This window comes from Eupeodes corollae, chromosome 2 (assembly GCF_945859685.1).
Source record: "Eupeodes corollae chromosome 2, idEupCoro1.1, whole genome shotgun sequence".
NCBI lineage: Eukaryota > Metazoa > Arthropoda > Insecta > Diptera > Syrphidae > Eupeodes > Eupeodes corollae.
In genome coordinates, this window is record NC_079148.1 from 39,694,559 (window position 1) to 39,717,524 (window position 22,966).

General features: G+C 33.3%; 6 protein-coding genes across 7 annotated transcripts; 3 read left to right on the top strand and 3 right to left on the bottom strand.

Moving 5' to 3' along the window:
- Window positions 1-3,546: 3,546 nt before the first annotated feature.
- On the bottom strand, window positions 3,547-4,940 carry LOC129947682 (probable RNA 3'-terminal phosphate cyclase-like protein). Its single transcript, XM_056058343.1, has 3 exons — window positions 4,045-4,940; window positions 3,829-3,985; window positions 3,547-3,757 (listed from the first exon to the last, which is right to left on the bottom strand). The coding sequence occupies exons 1-3, from the start codon at window positions 4,849-4,851 to the stop codon at window positions 3,579-3,581; spliced, it is 1,143 nt and encodes a 380-aa protein (XP_055914318.1). The 5' UTR covers window positions 4,852-4,940; the 3' UTR covers window positions 3,547-3,578.
- Window positions 4,941-6,306: 1,366 nt separating this feature from the next.
- LOC129944871 (uncharacterized) lies at window positions 6,307-7,710 on the top strand. The gene has a single exon (XM_056054533.1). The coding sequence runs from the start codon at window positions 6,307-6,309 to the stop codon at window positions 7,708-7,710; it is 1,404 nt and encodes a 467-aa protein (XP_055910508.1).
- Window positions 7,711-8,995: 1,285 nt separating this feature from the next.
- On the top strand, window positions 8,996-9,817 carry LOC129947685 (gametocyte-specific factor 1 homolog). Its single transcript, XM_056058346.1, has 2 exons — window positions 8,996-9,340; window positions 9,393-9,817. The coding sequence occupies exons 1-2, from the start codon at window positions 9,161-9,163 to the stop codon at window positions 9,666-9,668; spliced, it is 456 nt and encodes a 151-aa protein (XP_055914321.1). The 5' UTR covers window positions 8,996-9,160; the 3' UTR covers window positions 9,669-9,817.
- A 3,393-nt stretch (window positions 9,818-13,210) lies between these two features.
- LOC129947683 (pre-mRNA-splicing factor 38B-like) lies at window positions 13,211-14,392 on the bottom strand. The gene is made up of 2 exons (XM_056058344.1): window positions 14,114-14,392; window positions 13,211-14,053 (listed from the first exon to the last, which is right to left on the bottom strand). The coding sequence occupies exons 1-2, from the start codon at window positions 14,288-14,290 to the stop codon at window positions 13,295-13,297; spliced, it is 936 nt and encodes a 311-aa protein (XP_055914319.1). The 5' UTR covers window positions 14,291-14,392; the 3' UTR covers window positions 13,211-13,294.
- A 2,613-nt stretch (window positions 14,393-17,005) lies between these two features.
- LOC129947686 (60S ribosomal protein L30-like) lies at window positions 17,006-17,996 on the bottom strand. Of its 2 annotated transcripts, none has more exons than XM_056058348.1 (4): window positions 17,935-17,991; window positions 17,793-17,846; window positions 17,580-17,725; window positions 17,006-17,223 (listed from the first exon to the last, which is right to left on the bottom strand). In XM_056058348.1, the coding sequence occupies exons 2-4, from the start codon at window positions 17,811-17,813 to the stop codon at window positions 17,058-17,060; spliced, it is 333 nt and encodes a 110-aa protein (XP_055914323.1). In that variant the 5' UTR covers window positions 17,814-17,846; window positions 17,935-17,991; the 3' UTR covers window positions 17,006-17,057. The 2 variants fall into 2 exon arrangements, with proteins under 2 accessions (XP_055914323.1, XP_055914322.1); XM_056058347.1 differs by having other exon boundaries at window positions 17,010-17,223; window positions 17,793-17,859; window positions 17,935-17,996.
- A 1,272-nt stretch (window positions 17,997-19,268) lies between these two features.
- LOC129947684 (UPF0488 protein CG14286) lies at window positions 19,269-20,316 on the top strand. The gene is made up of 3 exons (XM_056058345.1): window positions 19,269-19,557; window positions 19,630-19,764; window positions 19,921-20,316. The coding sequence occupies exons 1-3, from the start codon at window positions 19,395-19,397 to the stop codon at window positions 20,223-20,225; spliced, it is 603 nt and encodes a 200-aa protein (XP_055914320.1). The 5' UTR covers window positions 19,269-19,394; the 3' UTR covers window positions 20,226-20,316.
- Window positions 20,317-22,966: the final 2,650 nt, after the last annotated feature.

Here is a 22,966-nt window from a genome sequence, read left to right on the forward strand (position 1 = left end):
TACTTCGAATCAAATTATTCGAAATCTAGTTCAGATCCATTAAGAAAAGCCGAATTATCTAATCATAGTTATAAGGTGGAGATAGGACAATTAGAAATCAATATTTCGGAAATCGAAGAAGGTTTTTTGAATTTAAATAACCATTACAAGCAAGGACCTGATGAAATTCCACCAATTATTTTATTTCATTTTCAATGCCTCTCTTGGGAAATTTGAATTTCTTTCAGTGTGGAAAAAATCATTTCTTACTCCAATTCATAAAAATGGTCCTAAACAGGAAGAAAATAACTACCGTCCTATTTGTAAATTATCAAGTATAGCGAAACTCTTGGAGAAAATTATACGTGAAAAGTTGACATTTCTCCTTAAGGAGCATATTTCACCTTTTCAACATGGCTTTATTGCAGGAAGATCCACTTCCAATAATCTTTCTATCTTTTCCAATTTCGTTTTAAATAAACTCAAAGAAGGCTACCAAATTGATGTTATCTATACTGATTTTGCGAAGGCTTTTAATAGAGTTAGTCATACTATTTTGATTGAAAAACTGAAACAATTTGGTTTTCACTCAAATATGTTGAAATGGTTGGAGTCATATCTAAGGGGTGGTGTACAATTCGTTTGTATTGATCAAGTGCTGTCTAGTCCAATTATTGTTACCTCAGGTGTCCCGCAAGGAAGCCATCTTGGTCCCCTTCTTTTTTTTAATATTCATCAAAGACCTGGCTGCTATCTTCTTAAATTCTAGTACACTTTTATTTGCAGATGATTTAAAGTTTTTCAGATGCATACATTCTTTAAATGATTGTATTCTTTTGCAAAATGATCTCCAAAAGTTAACAGAATGGTGTACAACTAACCAATTATTCTTGAACGTTAAAAAATGTCAAATTTGTTCCTTTTGTCGCAAATTTTCGAAAATTTCTTTTTTGATTACAAAGTTAATAAATTTGTTCTTGAAAGAGTTTTGGAAAAAAAGGACCTTGGTGTAGTGTTTGATTCAAAACTAAACTTTAGCAAGCATATAGAATATATTGTAGCAAAATCCAATTCAATGCTAGGTTTTATTAAACGTAATTCAAAAGACTTCAAGGATCCTTTTGTTGTTAAATCTCTATTTAACTCCTATGTTAGATCAAACTTAGAATACTGTTGTGTGATTTGGAATCCTTTCCTTCAGGCTTCAAATAAGAGAAAAATAATATGCTTTTGTTCTTATCGAATTAATTAATCAAACCATGTTTATAAAATTGTTATTTTAAGCACTTAATATTATGTATTATTACGCCTATTTTTTTTTGTTATAAATGATTATTTATTTCTTGACGTTTTGTAATCTAATTGTAGATGTCATGATCTCTAATTGATGTGAACAAATAAATAAATAAATAAATAATGTTCTTACTTTACTATTCTCGAAAACATCACAATTTGGTGGAACATTATGAAAAATAATTCCAAAACAAAAGAAATAATGTATTCAAAAATTATGACCAAATGTTTCCTTTTCATCTTGTTAATTTATCCTACAATGTATTTATAATAATTAACAGATACGAAAATATAACTTTAAGTTTTAGAAATAAATGTGCAACATCAAATTGTAATGGCCATAGTCTTAAAGCTCTTGATATAAATAAATGAGAGCTTAACTAGTAACAAACATTTTGTCTGCTACAAATGATGAATTGTGTTAACACTACCGAAGAATTTTCTTAAATCAAGGCGCACAAAGTGCCTTTGGAAACATTGTTAACTTACTCCACCTACAAAAATCATCCAGGCCATTTTGGAAGAGCAGGCCTTGACACAAGAGATAGCAGCAAAAATAGAATTTCAGAATCTTAGACACATCAGGCGTTACTACTGAAATTTTTCACTCTTATAAGAAAATTCCAGAAGACAATAACTGATAGCTCTTTCAATGGAACACAAAGTATATCAGCACAATGACTCAAAACTATGATAATAAAGCCTAAAATATCAGGCTTACACTGGGTTCTAAGTAAATAGTTTATGTATATTAGCAGTTTTAGTATATCAGCAAAATCAGCTTAAAGCTTAAAATATCAGGCTTAGACTGAGCTCTAAGGAAATACTAGTAGTTTATGTATATTAGCAATTTTAGTAGTAGTAGTAGTAGTAAAAATGTAATTTTATTTATCATATTAATTATTTATTGTTTTTGTTTTAACTTCACAGTTATAGCATTGACTTTTGCCGTCAGCCAGAAGAAAGAGTAAAATCTAAACAAGTGCAATATAAATAGAATTGTTAATATTTTTAAGTTATATTAAGTTAATGGACTAAACAAATTTGTATTAAGATTCATAATGTTCGTTTTGTAGGGTGGATTTCAGGTGCGTTCAGAAAGCTTCGTTCAGGTTTTGGTATCGGTATTTTAGCGCTGTTTTGACGTATCTGCTCAACATGTTACACTCCTATCCATTTAGGATTCCTTTGGCTTCATCTAAAGTTAAGACGCTCTTTCCCCAGTGTCCTCTTCTGATTGCAGCAAGAATAGGGCACATAGATAGGAAGTGCAGTACGTTTTATCCACACACAAAATGGTCGTAATTGAGATGTAGTAACTCTCCTCTCATTTTAAAGATATAGTAGAGATTGTCTCCAACGTGTAGCGGTCCTCAAAATAGGTTTTGCTAGATCCTTACACAGACATTTTCTTCTTCAATCCTTGCGAGCAGTGTATAGAAGCTACAGATCCAAGTATCGGTCCCACTTTCTAGCAATTCAATATTATATGACTGCTCTAAGAGCATCCACTCTCTAAATAACTGCTATCTTCGGTTGTAGGATGTAGTTAGGGGTTTTTTCTGGAAGCCAGAATATTTTTTTGATGAAGTATCTCAAAAGCTTTTCTACTTGGACATATTGAAGAAATACCCACACCTGAGCAGCGTAGCACATTATCGATCTCATCACCGCTTCAAAGAGCTTATATTTGGGGCTCGGGGCTACAATTCAATTCGTTTGAACAATTTTAGATTCAAATTGTCAACATTCATTGTTGCCTTGGTGAAATTATACATTGATTCCTATGAAATATCTGAATAAAAGTATCAAATTGGCTGTGTTTGAATAACATTCTTACTTTTCTTGTTTTTTTCGAATGTCGTAAGCTTTTTCCTTCACAGGAATGTGTTATTTTTAACGAAAAAAGCGAACTAAGAAAATGTTCCAGTCGTTTGTGTAAGCGTCTAGTAGCTTTTTTCGGAATAACATATTTGTTTGAAAATGACTATCACATTTTTTTGTGAAAACTTTTTAGGGATCAATTTGAATTTTGATTGTCCTTTATCAACAATCACCTTAGCCGACTCCACCCCTGGATTTCATTTCTTTGTTTTATTATTTCTTAACACATTTTACCGATGCAAAAATTTACTAATGTAGACAGTGATGATCTGAGAAAATTTAAAAAGATCTGGGAAAAAACCAAGAAAATATGCATTCTATAAATAGTCAAGTCTCTTGAAAACATTTACCATCCGAAATACAAAAGAAGATTTAAAGAAAACAAGAAAGTAAGTTCTTAAAAAAATCTACAATTTATTTCTCTAATTAGCACGTTTGCTTATATTCGTGTAGCCAATGCCTACACATGTCATTAAAACTTGTTGAGCTCCTGCAGGTCTTTCATCTTCATCTTCCTCTTCTGGATTTTCCAACTTAAAAGTGATGGCAAAGAAGTCTCTCAAGTGTTGCAAAAAGTGCACTGTATATTGTGAAAGTGGTCCTGAAAATTAAAAAGAAAACAACATTAATTTAATTTTTGATTTTGTTTTCATAATCCTTCCCACAAATTACCTATCAAAAATTTGGAAACGTTTTTCTGTCCTAGAGCCATAAATAGTGCGGCCATCCACTGGAAAGAAGAATCAACACAACCTCCTCTATAGATTTCATCGAGAAGCTTGTGTGCGGCTTCTTTGCCTAAGTCTTCTGGTACTGATGGTTCGCCGCCCTAAAAACCAACGATAACTATAAACAAATGAGAAATTAAATGAAACTGAAATAAACTACCTGCTCTTTAACATTTGACACGCACTCCGCTGAGAAAATCACTCCCTCTGTTGTCTCTGCCACTAGATTTATCCCAAATCCAGGAGAATTTCCAGAAAGCTTGCCTTTATTTTGGTCAGTGTAGATGTAAACATCGGTAAGGAAGTTCAACATGACACCTTTCGCCGATTCTACAGTCCGATTCGCCATAGCTGGAGACACTTTACACGCGTATACAGTTCCTCGGATACGCTTCACCATTCCTTGCTTTACACATTGTATAGAACGGAAATTTTTCCTAAGCGGACATCGGAATATAACTTCACCACCTCCATCTGGCATGACACCTCTTTTGGTGACTTTTAATTCCAAACCCTCGTCGACAATAAGAAAACGTTTCAGTAATGATAAAGCCGAAGTCTTTATTTTATCCACCGAAGGTGATTCTTTACTATTTGTCACACCTCGAAGTGTAGCATGAATTGAATTTTTACAAAAAGGTCCCAGAGCAATGAGTGCATCCAAATAATAGCCAATACCACGTTGAAGACAACAATCATGATGAATCGTTCCACCGTGCAGCAAACCCGGACTAAAAACTACCGATGTTCCCGACGGATTTAATTCGATTTTTGTACCGTTTGTGATTTTGTCCAGCAAACGAATAAGGCCCACTTCGAATTCTCTTAATCCTGGCATATGGTCATTGCTTCGAATATCGATGATTTTCACAGGTTTGCCACTTAAAATTGAAAGTATGAGACGTTGTTTAAGGAAATTACTTCCTTTAAAAACAAAAAGATTATTTTCTTGGGCGAAAATAGGCATTATTATTTATTTTATTCCTTTTATTAATTTTAAAGGTTCGAAATTTCTTGTCGACTTACAACCAAAACAAAAAAAGCATGCGTTTGTTGACAGTATATTTGACATTTGTCAGGTTGCTTGAAGGGGAATAAGTTGCACTTTGCAGGTTATTGCAGAATGGAGGGAGAAAATCATTATGAAGTGATGCCAAGTATCTCCTTATATTATACGTTTTATTTTAAGTTATTGACATTTTTAGGTCTATAATACATTTATGAAAGTTAATATTTTTCGTTTAACATGGAAAATAATTAGATTTGTTTTGTTTTTTTTTTTGTCATTGTGTTAGTGTAACTTCGTGTGCGTGTTAACTATAAAGTTGTCAAATTTCTAGCTAAACATAGTTTAAAAATTGTATTATCACTAGTGTAAGGATTTGCACATCTGCTGAAAAATCCAGATCTTCGGTTTTGATCTTAAATCAAGAAAAAATCAATTTATTTTGCAACATGGAATGCAAAAACAGGTTAAATTTGTGTTTAGACAGATTTAGATAAAAAATAAATTGATCTATTTTATCCATGTAAGGACCCATAACTAATAACATGTTTATAGTTTATGGGATAGATAATATCCGGAACATTATTTTAAAATACTAATTTTGACAGCTTGCAAAATAAACACAACCAACTGTTTTCACCGAGTATTTAAAAATGAAAAAAAAATTAATTTTTCTGTGAAATACGAACATTTTGTATAGATGTCCCCTACCTTTATGTATGGGGTTTCGATTTGTTTTAACATTCAACTTCAAAAAAGTGCAAAAGTAAAAAAATCTTCTGACTTTTACCAGCACACTGGAAATTTCTATCTATTATCTCTATAAAATAAAAGTGAAAAGTAAAACGGCCTTAGCTTTTAGTTTTTCAAAGTTTGAAACAATTGAATGGAAGATTTCTCTCAGATTTATTATTTTAAGTGAAAACTCTTTTTTTGACAGGTAATGATATATAATTTAAAAGAACAGATGTCACTTTTTGTATATACTTTTTGAATGTAGTTAAGGTTTGAAATTAGTTTTACCTCTATTTGTAATACGTCAATTTAAAGTCAGAGAACTTACTTTTATGAGTTTCCACATTGAATTCGTGAGACAGGAGCCAGTAATACCTGTCATTGAAACAAATCAGGAAAAATGTTTGAATGGATATTTAACTCTATTTAATTTTGATTAGAAAATAATATTTTTGACTGTTTGATTTGAGATCAAACAAACAAACTTAAAAAAAATCGTTCCCCTGAAGTCCAAATGGCTATATAAAGCCTGCCAGCGGTCACAAATGAAACGCGAAGGTCAAAATCGCAATTGACACCATACACAAAGTATTCAACGTCAATGAATATAAGTTACGTGTTTCCAACCCAACAGTTCCGTTAATGTATGGTTTACCCAAAGTGCACAAAAATGGAGATAAAATGAGGAAAATTGTCTCAAATGTAAGCTCCCCTTTTACAAACATAACCAAATGGCTTGTTAATGAATTACAAAAATTCGGAAATTTTGACGGTTTTTCAGTCAAGAACACATTTGACTTCGTTGACAAAGTAAAAAACATAGAAATTGAAGATGATGAAATTATGATTTCATTCGATGTAACGGCCCTTTTTCCATCGATCCCTATTAATGAAGCAGTCGAAGCAATCAGAAATCATTTACTTAAATTTGATCTACCACCAGAAAAAACAAAAACTTACATTGATTGCATCAACATTTGCATGAAACACAATTGTTTTCAATTTCGGGACTCATTTTATTCAAACGACTTCGGATGTAGTATGGGAAACGGCCTCTCGCCATATGTCGCAGAAGCTTACATGTGTAAATTTGAATCTGATTTAAAAAAAGAAGGTAAACTACCAAGTATTTGGCACAGATATGTTGATGATACCTTTGCTGTAGTGAAGAAATCAGAAGCTGACAAAATACTCGCAACAATCAACAACAGATTCCATAGCATTAAATTCACTTTCGAGAAAGAGGATGACACCCTTCACACTTTGCCCTTTCTCGACCTTGAAATCAAGAGAAAAGGGAAAAACGTTGAGTTCAGTGTCTACAGAAAACCCACATCCACAGATCGATACATAACAAATGATTCATATTGCGCCTATAATCAAAAAATTGCAGCCTTCCATTCAATGGTTTACAGATTATGCCGTCTACCTTTATCAGTTGAAAGCTACATGAAAGAATACCAACAAATACTTCATATAGCTGATGTGAACGGCTACGATAAATTAATCATAGACCATTTGATCAAAAAACACTCGAAGAAGTTAAAGCTCAGCAACATCAGTACGTTATTTGACCAAAACACAAGTTCAAATAAACACCGCGTCACTTTACCCTTCACCCCGAATATCACCAACAAGCTAATACATGTCTTTGCTAAATCAGAAATGAGCATTGTACATACAAACAACAACAAATTAAAATCTATCCTAGGATCAACAAAAGACAACATACCAACTAATCGATGCAGCGGCATTTACCAAATCTCTTGCTCTAACTGCAACAAAAAATACATTGGACAAACAAGAAGAGCTGCAGAGGTTAGATTCAACGAACACCATCGATCCGTAAAAAAGAAAGAGATAGACAAAGCAATAGCAGCCCACATATTTGACCCAAACAACGATAGTCCACACAAAATAACTTCTTTTGACGACAATTTTAAGCTTTTGAAAAAAGTAAACAAACCTAATAAACTGGACGCATATGAATCTATACATATATATATCAACAACAACCTCATGAACTTAGAACCTGGACCAATTGACTCCAAACTATTCAGCGCTATTAAGAAAGAGAATAGATAAAAACAGTACTTATCACACTCTTTGTTTTGTTTTGTTCTGTTTTCTCTTAAAGTCAAGCTTTTGTAAATTGTAGTTTGTGTAATCTCTTTGTGTTTTTGTTTAATTGTCGTCCGCTGATGATGGTTCCGCAGTTGAGAACCGAAATGCATTCGTATTGAATAAAAAGTATTAAAATTTTAAAAACAACAACAAATTTTGTCTTTTTATAACGATTTTTGCGGTCAATAAGGAAAAATCTTTTTTAAATATTTAATTAATCTGACCACAAACCTGGCTAAATCATCACAAAATTAATTGTGAATTTAATTAATAATCAAAAGTCAAAACAGAAAAAACACAAAATTTGCTTAGATACGTGAGCTGAATTATATTTTGTCGCAGTTAATTAATTACAAAAGCAAAGAAAAAAAGAATGGCCTTGACTTTTAGAACTGGATCAATTGAACTGACCGTGTTTTGTCAGGGCTTAAGGCAGCATTCAAATGGGTGCGACCAACGAACGACAAATGAATTAAAAAATGTGAGTTTATATATGTACGTTTGAAGACATATTTTCACACAAATTCTTAACAAAACGATAGCAATATAGTTTCTGTTTGATTTATGATGCCTACTTTTACTTTTCAATATCATATATTAGTAAATTTAATACTACGTTTCCACCGGGCACTAAACCGAGATTTAGCTAGATTTGTCGCAAATCTCCTTGAAATCTCACAGATTTACAATAGACATTTTATACTACGTTTCCACCGGGCACTAAACCGAGATTTAGCTAGATTTGTCACAAATCTCATTGAAATCTCACAGATTTACAATAGAAATTTTAATCTCCTCAAATGAAGATTTCAAATAAAACTCATTGAAATCTACTTGGAAACATTAGTTTGTCAAATCAAACAAACTTTTGTTTCGGAGAATAATTGTTGAACCGACAATAAACAATAAACAACGAAAACGAAAGAAATCAAAAACGAAATAAAATGTAGATAAGTATACAAAAATAATAAATACATAGGTACGAGAATAAAATAAAACTAATTACGATTGGTTGTTATGACAACGTCAAATTAATCTCCTTTTCTTTGGTGGAAACACCTCATGATTTATTTTAAATCATTTGCCTTAAATCTCGGATTGTTTTTTGGTGGAAACGTACTAAGAAAACAAATTTATTCGTCACGAAAAAAATTGTAGTTGATACGAACTGTCAAACTTTATTCGCGTTCATTTTAATTGAGTATTGGCACCACTTTCTATCTGGCATTTGCTTTGCACTTTTCTTATCAATTCTTTGTACCACTTTACTTCTATTTTGTGATTTTTGTGTTCAGAGATTTGAGAGATTGCATTAAATAAAATTGCAAACTTGCAAAGACAAACAATAAAATAAGAAGAACAACAGTTAAAAATTGTAATACAAATTCTTGCTGATAAAAACAACCAAACAATGATTAAAGCTCTAGGAACGGAATATGAGAAACTTCAATGTCCTTATATGCCAAGTCATATAATAGATCGTTGTCGTTTTCAAGTACACTTGAACCGCTGTAGAAGAGCCTACAAAGACATACCGTTGGTTGTATGTCCGTTTAATGTAACGCATCGTCTAAATGAGCCCGAATTAAATGTAAGTTATATTCCAATTAAACACAGTTCACCACGAAATTCCTCTCTTTCAGTGGCATGTTCAAGTTTGCCCAGACAGAAAATCCTTTGAGAATTTCAAATACACTGTTGCACCACCAACACGCTCCGCACCGTCACCAGTCAATGTGATGCCAGAAATTGAAACCAGTGAAAACTGGGATGACGATCCAGATGTACCAGCATATGATCCAAAGTCCTACGCTGCCAATGCACCAGTTTTGCGTTTGTGCCAAAACGCTCCACCATTGGAACGAAAGGTGTTCCGTAAAGCTGAACATTTGCGTCTCAGGAATCTAGAAGATGCATAAGAATTCATATAATACGAATGCAAAGAGTTTGTTTACTTTTCTTTATTTTGAATTACTATTTTATTTTTATAGAATATCGACTATTTACTGAGTGTCTATTTTTGTATGGCCGTAATAAAGGTGTGTTGTATTTTCTAAAAACAAAGAAATCGTTTGAAGAATTATATTTCATTTATATTGTCGAAAAGCAGAATCAACATACATTGGTTTCAAATCAAGGGTGTTGTTGTAGTTCAATGTTGCATCCCAGGGACGATGAGATAATTCTAAAGAATTTTAAAATGTATAAGCCTTAGGATGGACATTTGGTATTTTATCATTCCAAATGCAAAACGCGTCATTCAATGTCGCTGTTTGTTTTCCCGTTGACAAGAATGGATTATGTTGTTTATCACAGACACTATATCCTGTCTTTATATGGATTGTCTTTGTTGTTTATGTTTATTGTTTACTATTATGAAGGGCCAAAAGATAAGAAAAGTGGAAGAACGTTCCAGAAAACAAAAAAAAAGAACATTTTTAAATGAAAGTGGATGAATATGATAGCAAAGTAAAGCTCACGTCTGGGTCGCATGAACTCACTCCTGTATCCAAATACTGTTTACAAATAGTACTTATATTTAAAAATATACAAAATAAGTTTATGTTCAAAAAATTATAAGCCATTTAATAATTTAAAATTTATTCCTTCTGTTTTTCGAAAATTGTTAGTTTGAAAATATTTTAATAGAAGCCTGTTAATATTCATTTGATGACCATTTTCGAGGTATCGAATTTTGAAAAAAAAACAATGTTTTCTTAAAAATCCAAAACAGGCAATGACATTTTTGTTTATCAAATATTTTATAGACAATAACATAGCGTGTACAAAAAAAAATATTGAAATCGGTTCATCAGTTCTTGAGAAAACTTAAAAACAAAGTTACTGTTTTACGAAAATCTATGGGTTCATTTTGTTAAAATTGGAATTTTCGATTTTTTACCAAAGAATTTGTTTGTTACTGTTAGTTTTAGTCTTAAAAAACGTTAACCTTGACGCGAATCTGCTTTCAATTTTAATTTCCCAACTTTGAGCCCAATCACCCTAATGGTTGATTGTTATGGCTGAAACATAAACACGCTTTAGCTTGGGCTTCGCCTGACGTTTACGAGTTCAACCATAGGAATTCAATGCATGCTATCACAATGAAGCTTCGACCTCACGTTTCGTTTGACAATCGTAAGGAAAAGAACGTAATATGACTCCAAACGGAAGCTCTAGTTCAATTATCTGAACATTTGCTTTGTCTGACAGCTCATCAGCTGTAAAAAAATGTCAACAAACAAAATATTTGCTCTTTGGAGGGATGAAATAATAGAAATGTCATTCAAAGCAACCTCGAAGCAGGCCTAACGTAACGCAGACGAAGCTGAAGCGTGTATGTGTTTCAGCCATTAAGCTGAATTGGCGCGGAAAGACAGACAGACGGACGGAATTTGGGGACCGACTTCTCTAACATCATAATTTTGTACGAATGCAATACTTGCCATATAGTTCCCATGAGTTGGAAGTAAAAAATGACAAGGAAATTCAAACATGACTGTTTGTGTTCAGATTGCAGTGCGTTAAGGTGCGTTCAAAAATACATAACTTAAAAGTCACAATAAATACATACATTGGTAGTAATTTGATTCACAATAGAAAATTGTTCTTTTATTGGAACTGGTGTTGGTATAGATGTCAAATTTTTAGTAAAACTTCTTTTCGCTTGAAGCATTGCAGAACAACTTAACTTAAAAATGTAGATTTATGTTTGGTAATGCAGGCTGTTTTGGTCAATTGATTTTAAATGCAAATAAAAAACTTTATTTCATCTTTAACACAACGTTTCGTCGCTACTCACGACTTCTTCAGAGGTTTTTATTATGATATATTGTTAATTTTTTGTTGTGTTTTGCATTGTTTTGTTGGTTTTGCTTGTTTTTTTAATTTATTAGTCTCTTGTTTTTAATGTTAATTTATTAAATAGTTTAAATATTTTTCTCTCATTTTACTATTTAAAACAAAATAAAAATAATAATTAAAAAACAAAACCAACAAAACGATGTAAAACACAACAACAAATACATTTTATCAAATTTGTGTTCGTACTAAGCTCCCAAACAATCAGAGTATCCTTTTATCTAATTTAAAACACCCTAATAAATAAGTTTGTAGTACTAACTTTTTTCACGGGTACTGCCTCTTGCGAGGAGTTGACAAATCCTCCAAGAGTAATTCTTGTCATGAAAAGTTCTTTTTCAAATTAGCCGTTCGAATTCGGCATATAAACTGTAGGTCCCTTTCATCTCTGACAACATTACTAGCATACAGCAATGGTTGAGAGTTGTAAGTCACTAGGTTCTGGTTCTTCATGGACTCTTGCGCAACCTAATTTATTTTTAATAAGTAACTTTAGATCTTGTCCCTTTTCATGTGACACAAAAAACAGGTACTTTTTATAACCTTCTTTGGAAAAACCGTCAACTTAATGCAAAAATGTTTGCTTGCAATATAAACTTTATACATACCACATTTGGATTTTTCCAAAACAAACATAAAGGCTTACCATATATCGTTAAAAAAAAAGGAAAAACTTACCCCTATTCATGTGACACGTCAAACCGTATCAGTCAAACCGACTGAATATATTGATTCAAGGAGTAAATCTCTTTAAAAAAATAAATCTTAAGCTAATGGGAACGCAAAACATAGAAAACAGTTGAAGATGAAATGTTTGACAGTCGAATTTTTTTTCCTGAACACCGTTTAATTTAATAAATATGATTTTAAAATCATGAAAAATAAACCAGCATGGTGTTCATATATGCGTTTCGCCCCGATGTAATGGTTGGGCTCATCAGAAGATGACCATTAGACCTTGTCTTGACGCATATTTTCCCGAATAAATCGAGAATCCATATAATATGAGCTACATAAATATGCGTCAAGACAAAGTTTAATGGTCATCATCTGATGAGCCCAACCATTACATCGGGGCGAAACGCATATATGAACACCATGCTGGTTTATTTTTATATTCATTTTTCATGATTTTAATCATATTTATTAAATAGAAAACAGTCTTTGACAAATTTAAATAAACATCCCATAATTTATTTTGCCGGTGGAAATTTTATAAATTAATATTAAGGAAATTTTGGTTTGGTTTTTAAAATCTAATAATGTACCTAATAATTTTGGGTAGTTTCGAAATTTATTTGTGATTTTTTTAAAGAGGGTCTTATTTCAATGATCCTTTAAGGAACTATGGAAATCAGAATTAAATTATAATTGCGAAAACCATGCTTATGATGATGATTTTTTTATTTTGAGTGACAGCTGATATTAACAATTGGAGCCCATCTGCAAAGTCGTTTTCAAACCTCCTAAAGATTTTTTTACTGCTAAATATCGTTTATAAATGTCTGCATTGGTGTTTAAGAGCACTGATAGCAAAATAATATAGTTGGCAGAATAATTCCAAGGAGTCCAAATTCAACACAAGCAAATAAAAAACTAATTAAAACAAATTGGTTACGGATTTAGTTTGACACTGTTCGATTCCTTACATCTAAAAAAGAACTATCTAGAAAAAAAATAAATGCTAGTAACGTCCTCTTCTTGCTCTATTTGACATGCCCAGGAAACCGTGTCTGCCGTGAAATTTGGTGTTAGATTCACCATCAATATAACGCCTTTTTGATAAGTTATCATCTCCTCGCCTTCTTTCATAAGAGTAATCATCTTTTGATCTTCTGTCACAACTTTCCTTGTAAGATTCATCATCGACAGAACGTCTTTTTGACGATTTATCTTCTTTATGTCTTCTTTCTTCAGAAGAACTATCTGGACTTTCTTCTTTGATTTCTTTTTTAATGAATTTTTTGCGATGGTCATCATCTTCATCATCATCGTGACTCCTACCCTTTGAAAAGTTCTTTAATGATTCTTTGTAACTATCCTTACGTTGTGAACGGCTTGCAAAACTCGATGATGGTCCGCGATCCTCAAACCAGTTATTTTCTCTAATCTCCTCCTTTTTTTTGCAATCCAAATCCTTATAGATTCTCTTGCCGAAGGTTTTCTGTGCCTCGTCTTCGGATGAGTCTTCGTCACCCAAGCGTTTACGTTCATTTTTCCGGAATTCCTTTCGAACAGATGGTAGATTCCCGATGTGGGTGCGAATTACATTAGCTTGGCTGACATATTTTTTTGGATCATAGTCAGCAGCTTCGGTGTCATCCCAGTTTTCATCACAATCGATTTCTACTTGCTGACGGTCATCTTCGTCGATTTTTACCGGGAGTGTATTGTACTTGTATTGATGGATAATTGCTTTATCTTTGCAGTTGGCAACATGATGCTAATTAGGGAATATCGATTGTAAAACAAAAGAAACACAAAATAAGGAATGCATTGTTACCGTAAATTCGGGTTCAGGAATCAAATGACTAGCATTGAAGGGACATTTGATGAGTTCAGCATCGGGATAACTGAGACGACACTTAATTAGATGCGGGATGAGGCGTTTTCGAGTCATTTGATGATATTTGTTGTATGGACATTCAACCATATCATCGTCTTTAGCAGTTGAAAACATTTTTGTGGATATGAGAAAATAATTATACGGAAATAAATAAACTTCGAATTGTTTTTCTTTTTAAGTTATGCTTATGAGTACTTTTGTAAACAAAATAACAGAAAAAGGTGTCATTTATTTTGACAAATCAGTGAAGGTCTGTTTGATTTCCGTATAAGGTACGTTTGGATACTTTAATAAAACAAGTAGAAATTGTCTCCCTTACTAGAAACCTAAGGGACTATTTACATGAGCACGATAAACGAACGACAAGACAAATAAATTTGGTGGCGTTGAGAACTAAATTTATGAAAATAAAGTAGTCATGAATTTTGTATACGTTGCTACCAACACTGTTTGGGTTATAAACCACATTTCAGGGATAACAATATTTTGGGTGTTTAGCCTCAACAATCTTTCTTATTTGTTTTTTTTTTTATGAAAAAAACATGGACAAAATAACCAAATACTAGTTCAACAGTTGGTAATGTCAATAGTATTTAAATTTTTATCTCACGGGTATCGTCTAATTTAGTTGAAATTGAGGATAGATAGAAAATAATTCTACGTGCGAGAATTGCCAACGACATGTTAGCAACTGATAATACGGTCGATTAACTATTAAAAAAAAATAGCATGAAGATATATTACCTACTGTTAAAATAGAATAGAGAAAAGTATTTGAAATTTGTTTTTAAGTCTGGAAACACGATCTTGTGATGAGCACGACAAAAATGCTTTGTTTTGGCAAGGACGCTAAATGAAGGTTCGGCACTAGCTACGGTTAAAGGTATAGTGGAACACACACGGAGAGCAACCTAAATGTTGGGGAAAATCGTCTTCAAGTTCTGGTAAAAAATATAATTGAGCAAACTCAATGGCGGAAGTTCTGCTTTAAAATTTTCTTCGTAAATGTGTTTTAGATGAATTATTTCTTCTTAAAACACTTTTGGATAAAACTTTTAGAGGAGTTTTTAATCTCAATTTTGTCCATTGTTGAAAACTGCCATAAAAATGAATATGTAGCATTCAAATTTTCCATCGTATCGAACCTACGAAAAATTCGAGACATAATTGAATCAACAATGACGTAAATAATAATAATATTCAAATTGGAGATCAAGTTGTCGAGATTTCTAGCTTCAAGAATGATACTTCTTTCATTTATAGTGCTAAGAACCTTTCACCAATTCGAAGACATCAGGACGCATGCAAATTTGTGCATATCTTTTAAAACGCGATTTACATCTCTTCAAGCTTCAGCATTTAAATTAATATCACTTCTAAGGTTCGGAAAGTTTGTAAAGGGATCCGGCCCATTTTTCTTAAAAAAATCCCAATGTGATTGTGGCAGTACATTTCGCTATATACACACTTAGTTTTGATATCCTTCAAATCTTCAGTAAAAACTTATTCAAAATATTAATTAATATTAGGGAAACCACAATTGAAAAACGTTTGCGTGGGATTTTCCGGTCTCCCGAAACCGAATCAAAAATTTCGTTCCCAGCAGAAACAAAAATTGAAGAAAAGAAACTTTATAAAAACATAAACCGAAATAAATATTTCTGTTTTGTTTTAATTTGTCGAGCCCCTTATTTTGACTTTAAAAACTTTCAAAATAAAATAAATTTTAAATTTACGTTACTAATAAGAAAAGCGAAACAATTTATTATAATTTTCTTTCCATAGTTCAGAGTTGCCCAATTGTTCATTACATATTAACAAAAATGTACGCCAATAATAATCAGGGGCTACCGTAACCGGACCTCACCTCTACATAAAACCATAAATTATGCCGGTTAAATTCAGTAATATAGAAATTTGAAAAGCTTCATTTTATTTTAATCACACAGCAGTTTACAGAAATAAATCAGGAGCTTAGATTCTCGGATATTTTAGGAAACTAGGCATTGTATAGTAATACTTAACGTTTTGCCCTTCATTTTCCTTGTTAAAATTTGAAAACTTAACTAGTTTCATATGTTTATGATCTACTTCAGTTTAATTTCATACATTAGTATGATTTTGAGTAAAACCGTCTGCAACAACCCAATTATGCATCTAAACAAAATAAAGTAGGTGGCGTACCGCGTAACAGGCTTTGATAACTAGGGCCTAGTGACTTACTCTCAACCATTCTTGTATGCGAGTAATGGTGTCAGGGATAGAAGGAACCTACAGTACAGTTTAGAACACAAGGCCTGTGGCTCATGCCATGTCCAACGCGCTAACGCTAACCATCACCCCACGGATACTACTATTGGAGAAGAGAGCAATAAAATTAGGAAATGTGCGAAATTCCAAATTAAAGAGCTGTAATTAAATGATTTCCGAAAGGGAAGTAAATATGTCTTAGAAAATCTTTACAATATTTTTGACTTATTTCATCAATCCCAGGTTAGGTAATAAATAAGTTGAATCTAATCACATTACATTGCTAAATCGTTTGCTGCAACTAAATGTAATTCTAATGGTGAGTGTCAACTCTTTGAGCCCATAAAGCCGGTAACGTAATCACCGCGTGCTTATTTGCCCTGTAACTTGTTTTTCAGCGAGGCCCCATACCCTCGTTGCACATTTTCATTCAAATTAAAATCTTCTAGATCTTTGGAGAAAATATCCAACATTTCGAACTCCCAGCTGAGTCAAGATAAGAACCTAACGGCAAACACATAAAAGTGAATAATCTCAAGACTTAAAACATCGCAACACGTTTTTTTTTTCAAACTTTTGTATTCAATTTTTTTTTTATAAAATTAATTACAAACGATAGTCAACTCAAAATTTAGTTGTTGTCTGAGCGGATGATATCGGAATCACCAGGATCTGTGATGGAGAGTGTGCACACGCGGAAGTATTTACCGCAAGCTGTGCCCAATTCAATGTTGGTCCCGCTGTAGTGCTGGACTTCAGTCTTTGCCAACATGGCGTAGTATTCAATCTCGGATTTCCTGGAAAAGATTAAATAAAGAAAAAAGGTTAGAAAACCATCAAAATAAATGGCAAATTTGATTATATCTTTCTGGAGAAAACATCTTCAGAAAGAGTCTCTAGAAATATCGTCATTTGCTTCAGAGGAAATAGATCATCACATAGTTTTCTTTTTTCTTAACCACTAATTTAAGAAAATCACCAAGTCTTACCATTGAATTAGCTGGAACCATTAATCAGGCGTCTTTTCAAACTACTCCATAGTTTTCCATAATTAATAATATTTATGAAATCATACTTCTTAGTCAAAAGAGACTCCATATGGTTCCAACTATTCAAGCAAATGGAAAACTACTTCTCAATAGTTAATTCTCACCTCAGAGCAGGGGTGTTACTGGCAATAAGGACCAATTTAGCTTTGCCTTGACGAAGGGTCTTCAAAGTTTGTTTGTAACCCAAACAGTATTTGCCTGATTTCATAACCAAGGCCAAACGAGAGTTGGTGGAATCCAATGCCTTTTTCTGTAGATTGGAAAATAAGGTTAGGATTTCCATACACGTGGATGTGGGTAATTTTGTAAAAACTTACTTGTTTCTTGATTGCAACCATTTTGAAAAAAGTTGTTTAGCTTTTAGTGAAAAACTGTAAAACAAATCTAAAATTGAAAATTAAAGAAGAATTATATATTTTTTTAATTTAATTTGAAGAATGAATTTTAGATGACACCTACCTCCAGCGACGGATACTTGAAAAAGAAAGAAAAAGAATCATGGCGGTTAAGTTTCCGAATTTTCGAAGTTTTATTTCGAACTACGAAAAATTGACACTGTACGAAGTTGGCTGCAGTTTTATTGAAAGAAAGTTCGAAACTTAAGGGTTACATATGCATCGACTTTTACCTTAGGCACCTGGCAAACAAATTGAATTAATCACGGTTGATTATTTTAGTTATTTGATTTTTCCCTATGCATAAAGGACCTTTAGCTTGATTTTTTAAAATATGAATGCCAAAAGAACTAACTCAATTTAATTGCTATAATCACTTAGTGTTGTGTTAGTTTTTTAATAATATCAGTTCCTATTGTCATATTATAATATATTTGTTTATAAAATATGAGGTTTTCTTACCCACTTTTCCTTTCCTTTCTTAGCCTACTTTAAAGGTGGCTTTCGTATATGCAGCAGAAATGTTTCGATTTTTTTTAACAATACTATGTCATTATTACTTAAATTGAGCGAGACTATTCAATTGTTCATTTAAATAGTTAAAATTGATTTCACATTTTAAAGCCACCACTTCACAGTTTTACAAGAAAAATTTATGTTACACGTTTGATTTAGAATTTTTGTCAAAGGTTTGAGCTTCTTCACGAGAAAGATAAGCTCGATGCGAATGCTTTACAATTGATTTTAGGCCTTAAAGATGGAATAAGTGATATAATTATGCTGTAGGTGTGTTGTCACCTTTTTCGTTGTTAAAAACACAGTCTTCTTATTACAATGAAATAATAATGTTTAAAAACTACTTGTTTTTAAATCTCAAGTTAAACGTTTCATTTTAAGACTGCACTGAAAAAGTGTTATCATTGCAAAATACAACTAAAGCCTAAACAACATAGAATAAGTACTTACCAGATACAGTGTTCTTTCATAAGAAATTATAAATTAGGTTACGATCTTGGTTATGCAATTCTTAAGGCAACTTTAAGTTACTTAACCCAGGAGCCAATGGAGATATCACCTTGATCTGAATATATTTCAATTGTGAATTATCTTCAGGTAATAAAGAAGAAATCGATGAAATGTAACTCAAATTATGTAAAACGTTTAAATTATCATTTCAAAGTTTTATAGCCGTCGATTACTTGTTGTTTCAATTGAGAGCAATTTCAATTTTTTGACAACTAAGTTGTTCAGTGGGCACAAAGCCTTATTCCAAACCGATATTATTCGTCGCCAACCGCTTAATTCTGTTTACACCATAAGCACTTTTCGAAAACACATGTGATTCAAAAGAAAACGTCAACATTTTTGAAATGTGACAACAAAACGTCAAAACACCGAAAGACCACATGAAAGCAGAAACAAAACACAACCGGAGAAAAGGACAAGTTAGATTTTTAATAAATTAGGAGTATCAACATCAACAATATAAAGTCTGATCTAAAAAATAAAATCCTCACAATAAAAATGCTTAAAATGAAAACAGCAAAAACACTTAAGAAAACTCCACCAATTATTACAGCACCGCCTGCTCGGGATCTGGACGCAGAATCCCAATTCCAACTTGAATTGTATTGGTGTGTCCAACAGCTGGAGTTGGCAATTGCAAATTCAAAAGTTATCAAACAACGTATGTACTATATTTTGATTTCTTTATTTAAAAACCAACTGAATTAACAACTCAAAAAAATAACTTTCTTAGGAGATGAAATGATGAAAAATATTAAAACACTTAAAAGTAGCACTGCCCCAGCGGTAAAGAAGCGACAAATAATGAAGGCATCGTTTGGAGATTACAGGTCTAAGATGAAGGAAGAAGAAAAGAAATTGGCTCTGGGTAAATATTTAAATGGAAATAGTTCAGTTTACATCTTACACCATGTTTGAAGTAGGTGTTAATCTGGTAGAAACTCACGTAGCACTTATAATAATCATTCTTTTAATTTTCACATATTGTTAATACCTATATTGTTTTTTTTTTTTAAATAAACAGCAAGCCGTCAAATTAAGTTCACTGCTAGTTCCGATGCATCACAAAAATCGAGCTTTGTTAAAAAAGCTGCAATTCTAACTTCAGGGAAAGATTTCAAGTTTAATTTTACTCCTGAGACACCTTCAACTGCCGATACTCAAGAGACTGAAAGTAACATTGAAAAGAAAGAATCATCTAGCACAACAGGTACTACGGCAGCAACGAACAACTTAGACTTCTCATCTGGAAGTGGTTTCAAATTTAACTTCGATATCGAAAGTACAAACGAACAAATTGATTTTGAAAAATTGTCCATTAAAAATTAAAAGAAAAGATTTTTCAAATCATCAAATTTGTAACTTCGCATTAAATTTCTCAATAATTGTACTATAATTAAATTTTGTAAAAACCGTTAAATTTTTGAGTTTTTTAAATTTATTTATGTAAAAAATGGGTTTCTGGATGGCGATGGAATGTATATTGCCGTTCTTTATTCTTCTGGGTTCCATTACGTAGATTCAGAATTTGGGAATTAATGCTAGAATTTTCTACTCACCTCTTTTATTTACTTACATGTATAAAGCCTTATATCAGGTGATTAAGGTAGCTATTTTTTAGTTTGTTAACATTATTTGTCCTCTTCATGTTTGAGATATTCATGACAAAGATTTTGTATGTATTTTGGACAATTGATTTGCTAAAATACGAATCCTTCAACCATTAATATTAATCAAAAGGTTAGCTTAAAGAGAAACATCACCAGACTATTACAGGACCACCTCCATATTTAAAAGTAAGAAATGAACTATACGGAAGTATATTCGAGTCATTATTTAATTTGAATTCGTCGTCATGAAATAGAAATCTTTCGTACAGTATCTGCCTTTTTGGTCAGTTCTAAATTTTTTAAATTGTATTTGAGGTTTATTTTGAGATTGAAGGAGGGGATATAGAAAATCAACTTAATCAAGTGATCATTTTGGGAATGTGATCGCAACGTTGCTGCATATCGTTCGAATTGATCCAACGTTCCACCTCCATTTAAATAATGCTAACGGCAGTGTCACATTCATTAATTGATATAATTCAGCAAATTTTGTTCACTTATAATAGTTTTGAAAATTGACAAAAAACTTCTATTTTTGAAAACTACCACAGTTTTTGCCCACAAACCAGTTTTAATAAAATTAGCTGTGTAGTTATTTCAAATTCTTTGAATTTTCGAAATTTTCTGATCCAAAAAATTAGGGCGATCTCGATCATGAAAAGGTCCATGTTTCCATTTCTAAAAAATTATACACCTGATAAGCAATTTAAGCCTGGACTGGCTTGGGGCCAAGTGGTTTATTCGTGTGGTTCCTATATATTTTAAACAACGTTTTCGCTTTTATTTAACTTCAGATTTAATGTGATGAAAGTTCGAAGACAGTTTTCAGTAGTGAAAATTTTATTAATTTTATAAATATTGTAAGATTGGAAATACTAACTTACTTAAGGTGGCGCTACAGTCCGGGGCGGACCTGGGCCTCAACCAACAAGCGTCTCCAGCCAGCTCGGTCCCTAGCTAGCTGTCTTCAGTTTCCCACGCCAAGTTGGTTGAAGTCCTCTCCCACCTGGGTGCGCCACCTGAGTCGCGGTCTTCCTCTACTGCGCCGTCCCTCGTAATTGGATTCGAAGATCTTCCCGGCTGGAGCGTTGATGTCCATCCGATCTACATGACCTAGCCATCTAAGCCGTTGGACTTTAATTTTGCTAACTAGGTCAGTGTCGCTGTACAGCCCGTACAGTTAGTCATTGATCACTAAACCCATCTTCTTCGCTTCCGTCGCAATGCTCAAAAACGCTCCACCGACATTACGCTTTGATCTTCCAATTATGTCAATATCATCTGCATATCCGCGTAATTGGATGGACCTTTGGAAGATTGTGCCTCTAGTGTTGACGGTTGAGTTTTGCACAATTTTTTCCAGAACGATGTTGAAGAAGACGCATGACAGTGCATCGCCTTGTCTAAAACCTTTTTTGACATCAAATGCATCGGTAAGATCTTTTCCAACCTTGATAGAGCAGCGTGCATTCTCCATTGTCATTCCACTCATCGGGCATGCTTTCTTCCGACCATATTTTGCAGATGAGTTGGTGCATGCTCTGTACCAAGTCATCGCCTGCTGCTTTGAATAGTTCAGCAGCGATGCCGTCAGCTCCAGCAGCTTTGTTTGACTTAAGTTTAGATATAGCTATCTTCACTTCGTCAAGGTCGGGTAGGCGGAATTGTTGATCTGCGTCGCCGAGGTTGATTTGGAGAAGTGATCTTTCCATATTCTCAGCATCGACTGCGGTTCTACTACGATGTTCCCCTGATCGTCTTTACAGGCTTCGGTTAGTGGATGGTACCTTTGGGAGGTTTTTTTTACCTTTTGGTAAAATTTACGAACCTCATTCCTGTTGTGACATCCCTCTATCTCCTCGATTCCGGTGTTCCTCTCTCCTCTTCTGCTCGTAGAGCTCGCGAGCAGCTCTAGTGCTTTTGTGCAGCGCCGTTTTGTATGCCTCTTGTTTCGCTGAGTGCGCTTGCAGGCATTCGTCGTCAAACCAAGGATTTCGCTGTGGTGGCCGTGTGACACCTAGCACTTCAGAGGCGGCATCTCTGATGGCTGCAAGGCAATGTTGCCACTGTTTTTCAATGGCTAATGCAGGAAGCATAGGACTCCTTAAGAGGTTATTAGAGACTCGATCGGAAAAGGACATGGCAGTCTCTTGCGATTGTAAGTTGGTTGATCAGGAGATTTCCATGTCCCCTTGTGGATATTAAGATGCGTGAACTGCGTACTAGCTACAAGAACGTCTCGCCCGCAGCGAAATCGACCAGCCTGAATCCGTTGTCGGGGGTAGTGTCGTGCAGGCTGTATCTCCCGATTATGCCACTAAAAATGTCTTCTCTTCCTAGCTTGGCATTAATTAGTCTCTGCCAGCCAAAATCAACGCCGATCATTTTTACCCTGAGGCTCCACAAGAGTAAAATCCAATCCAACTTCTCTTCCGCAATCTTATCTGCAATCCAGTGATT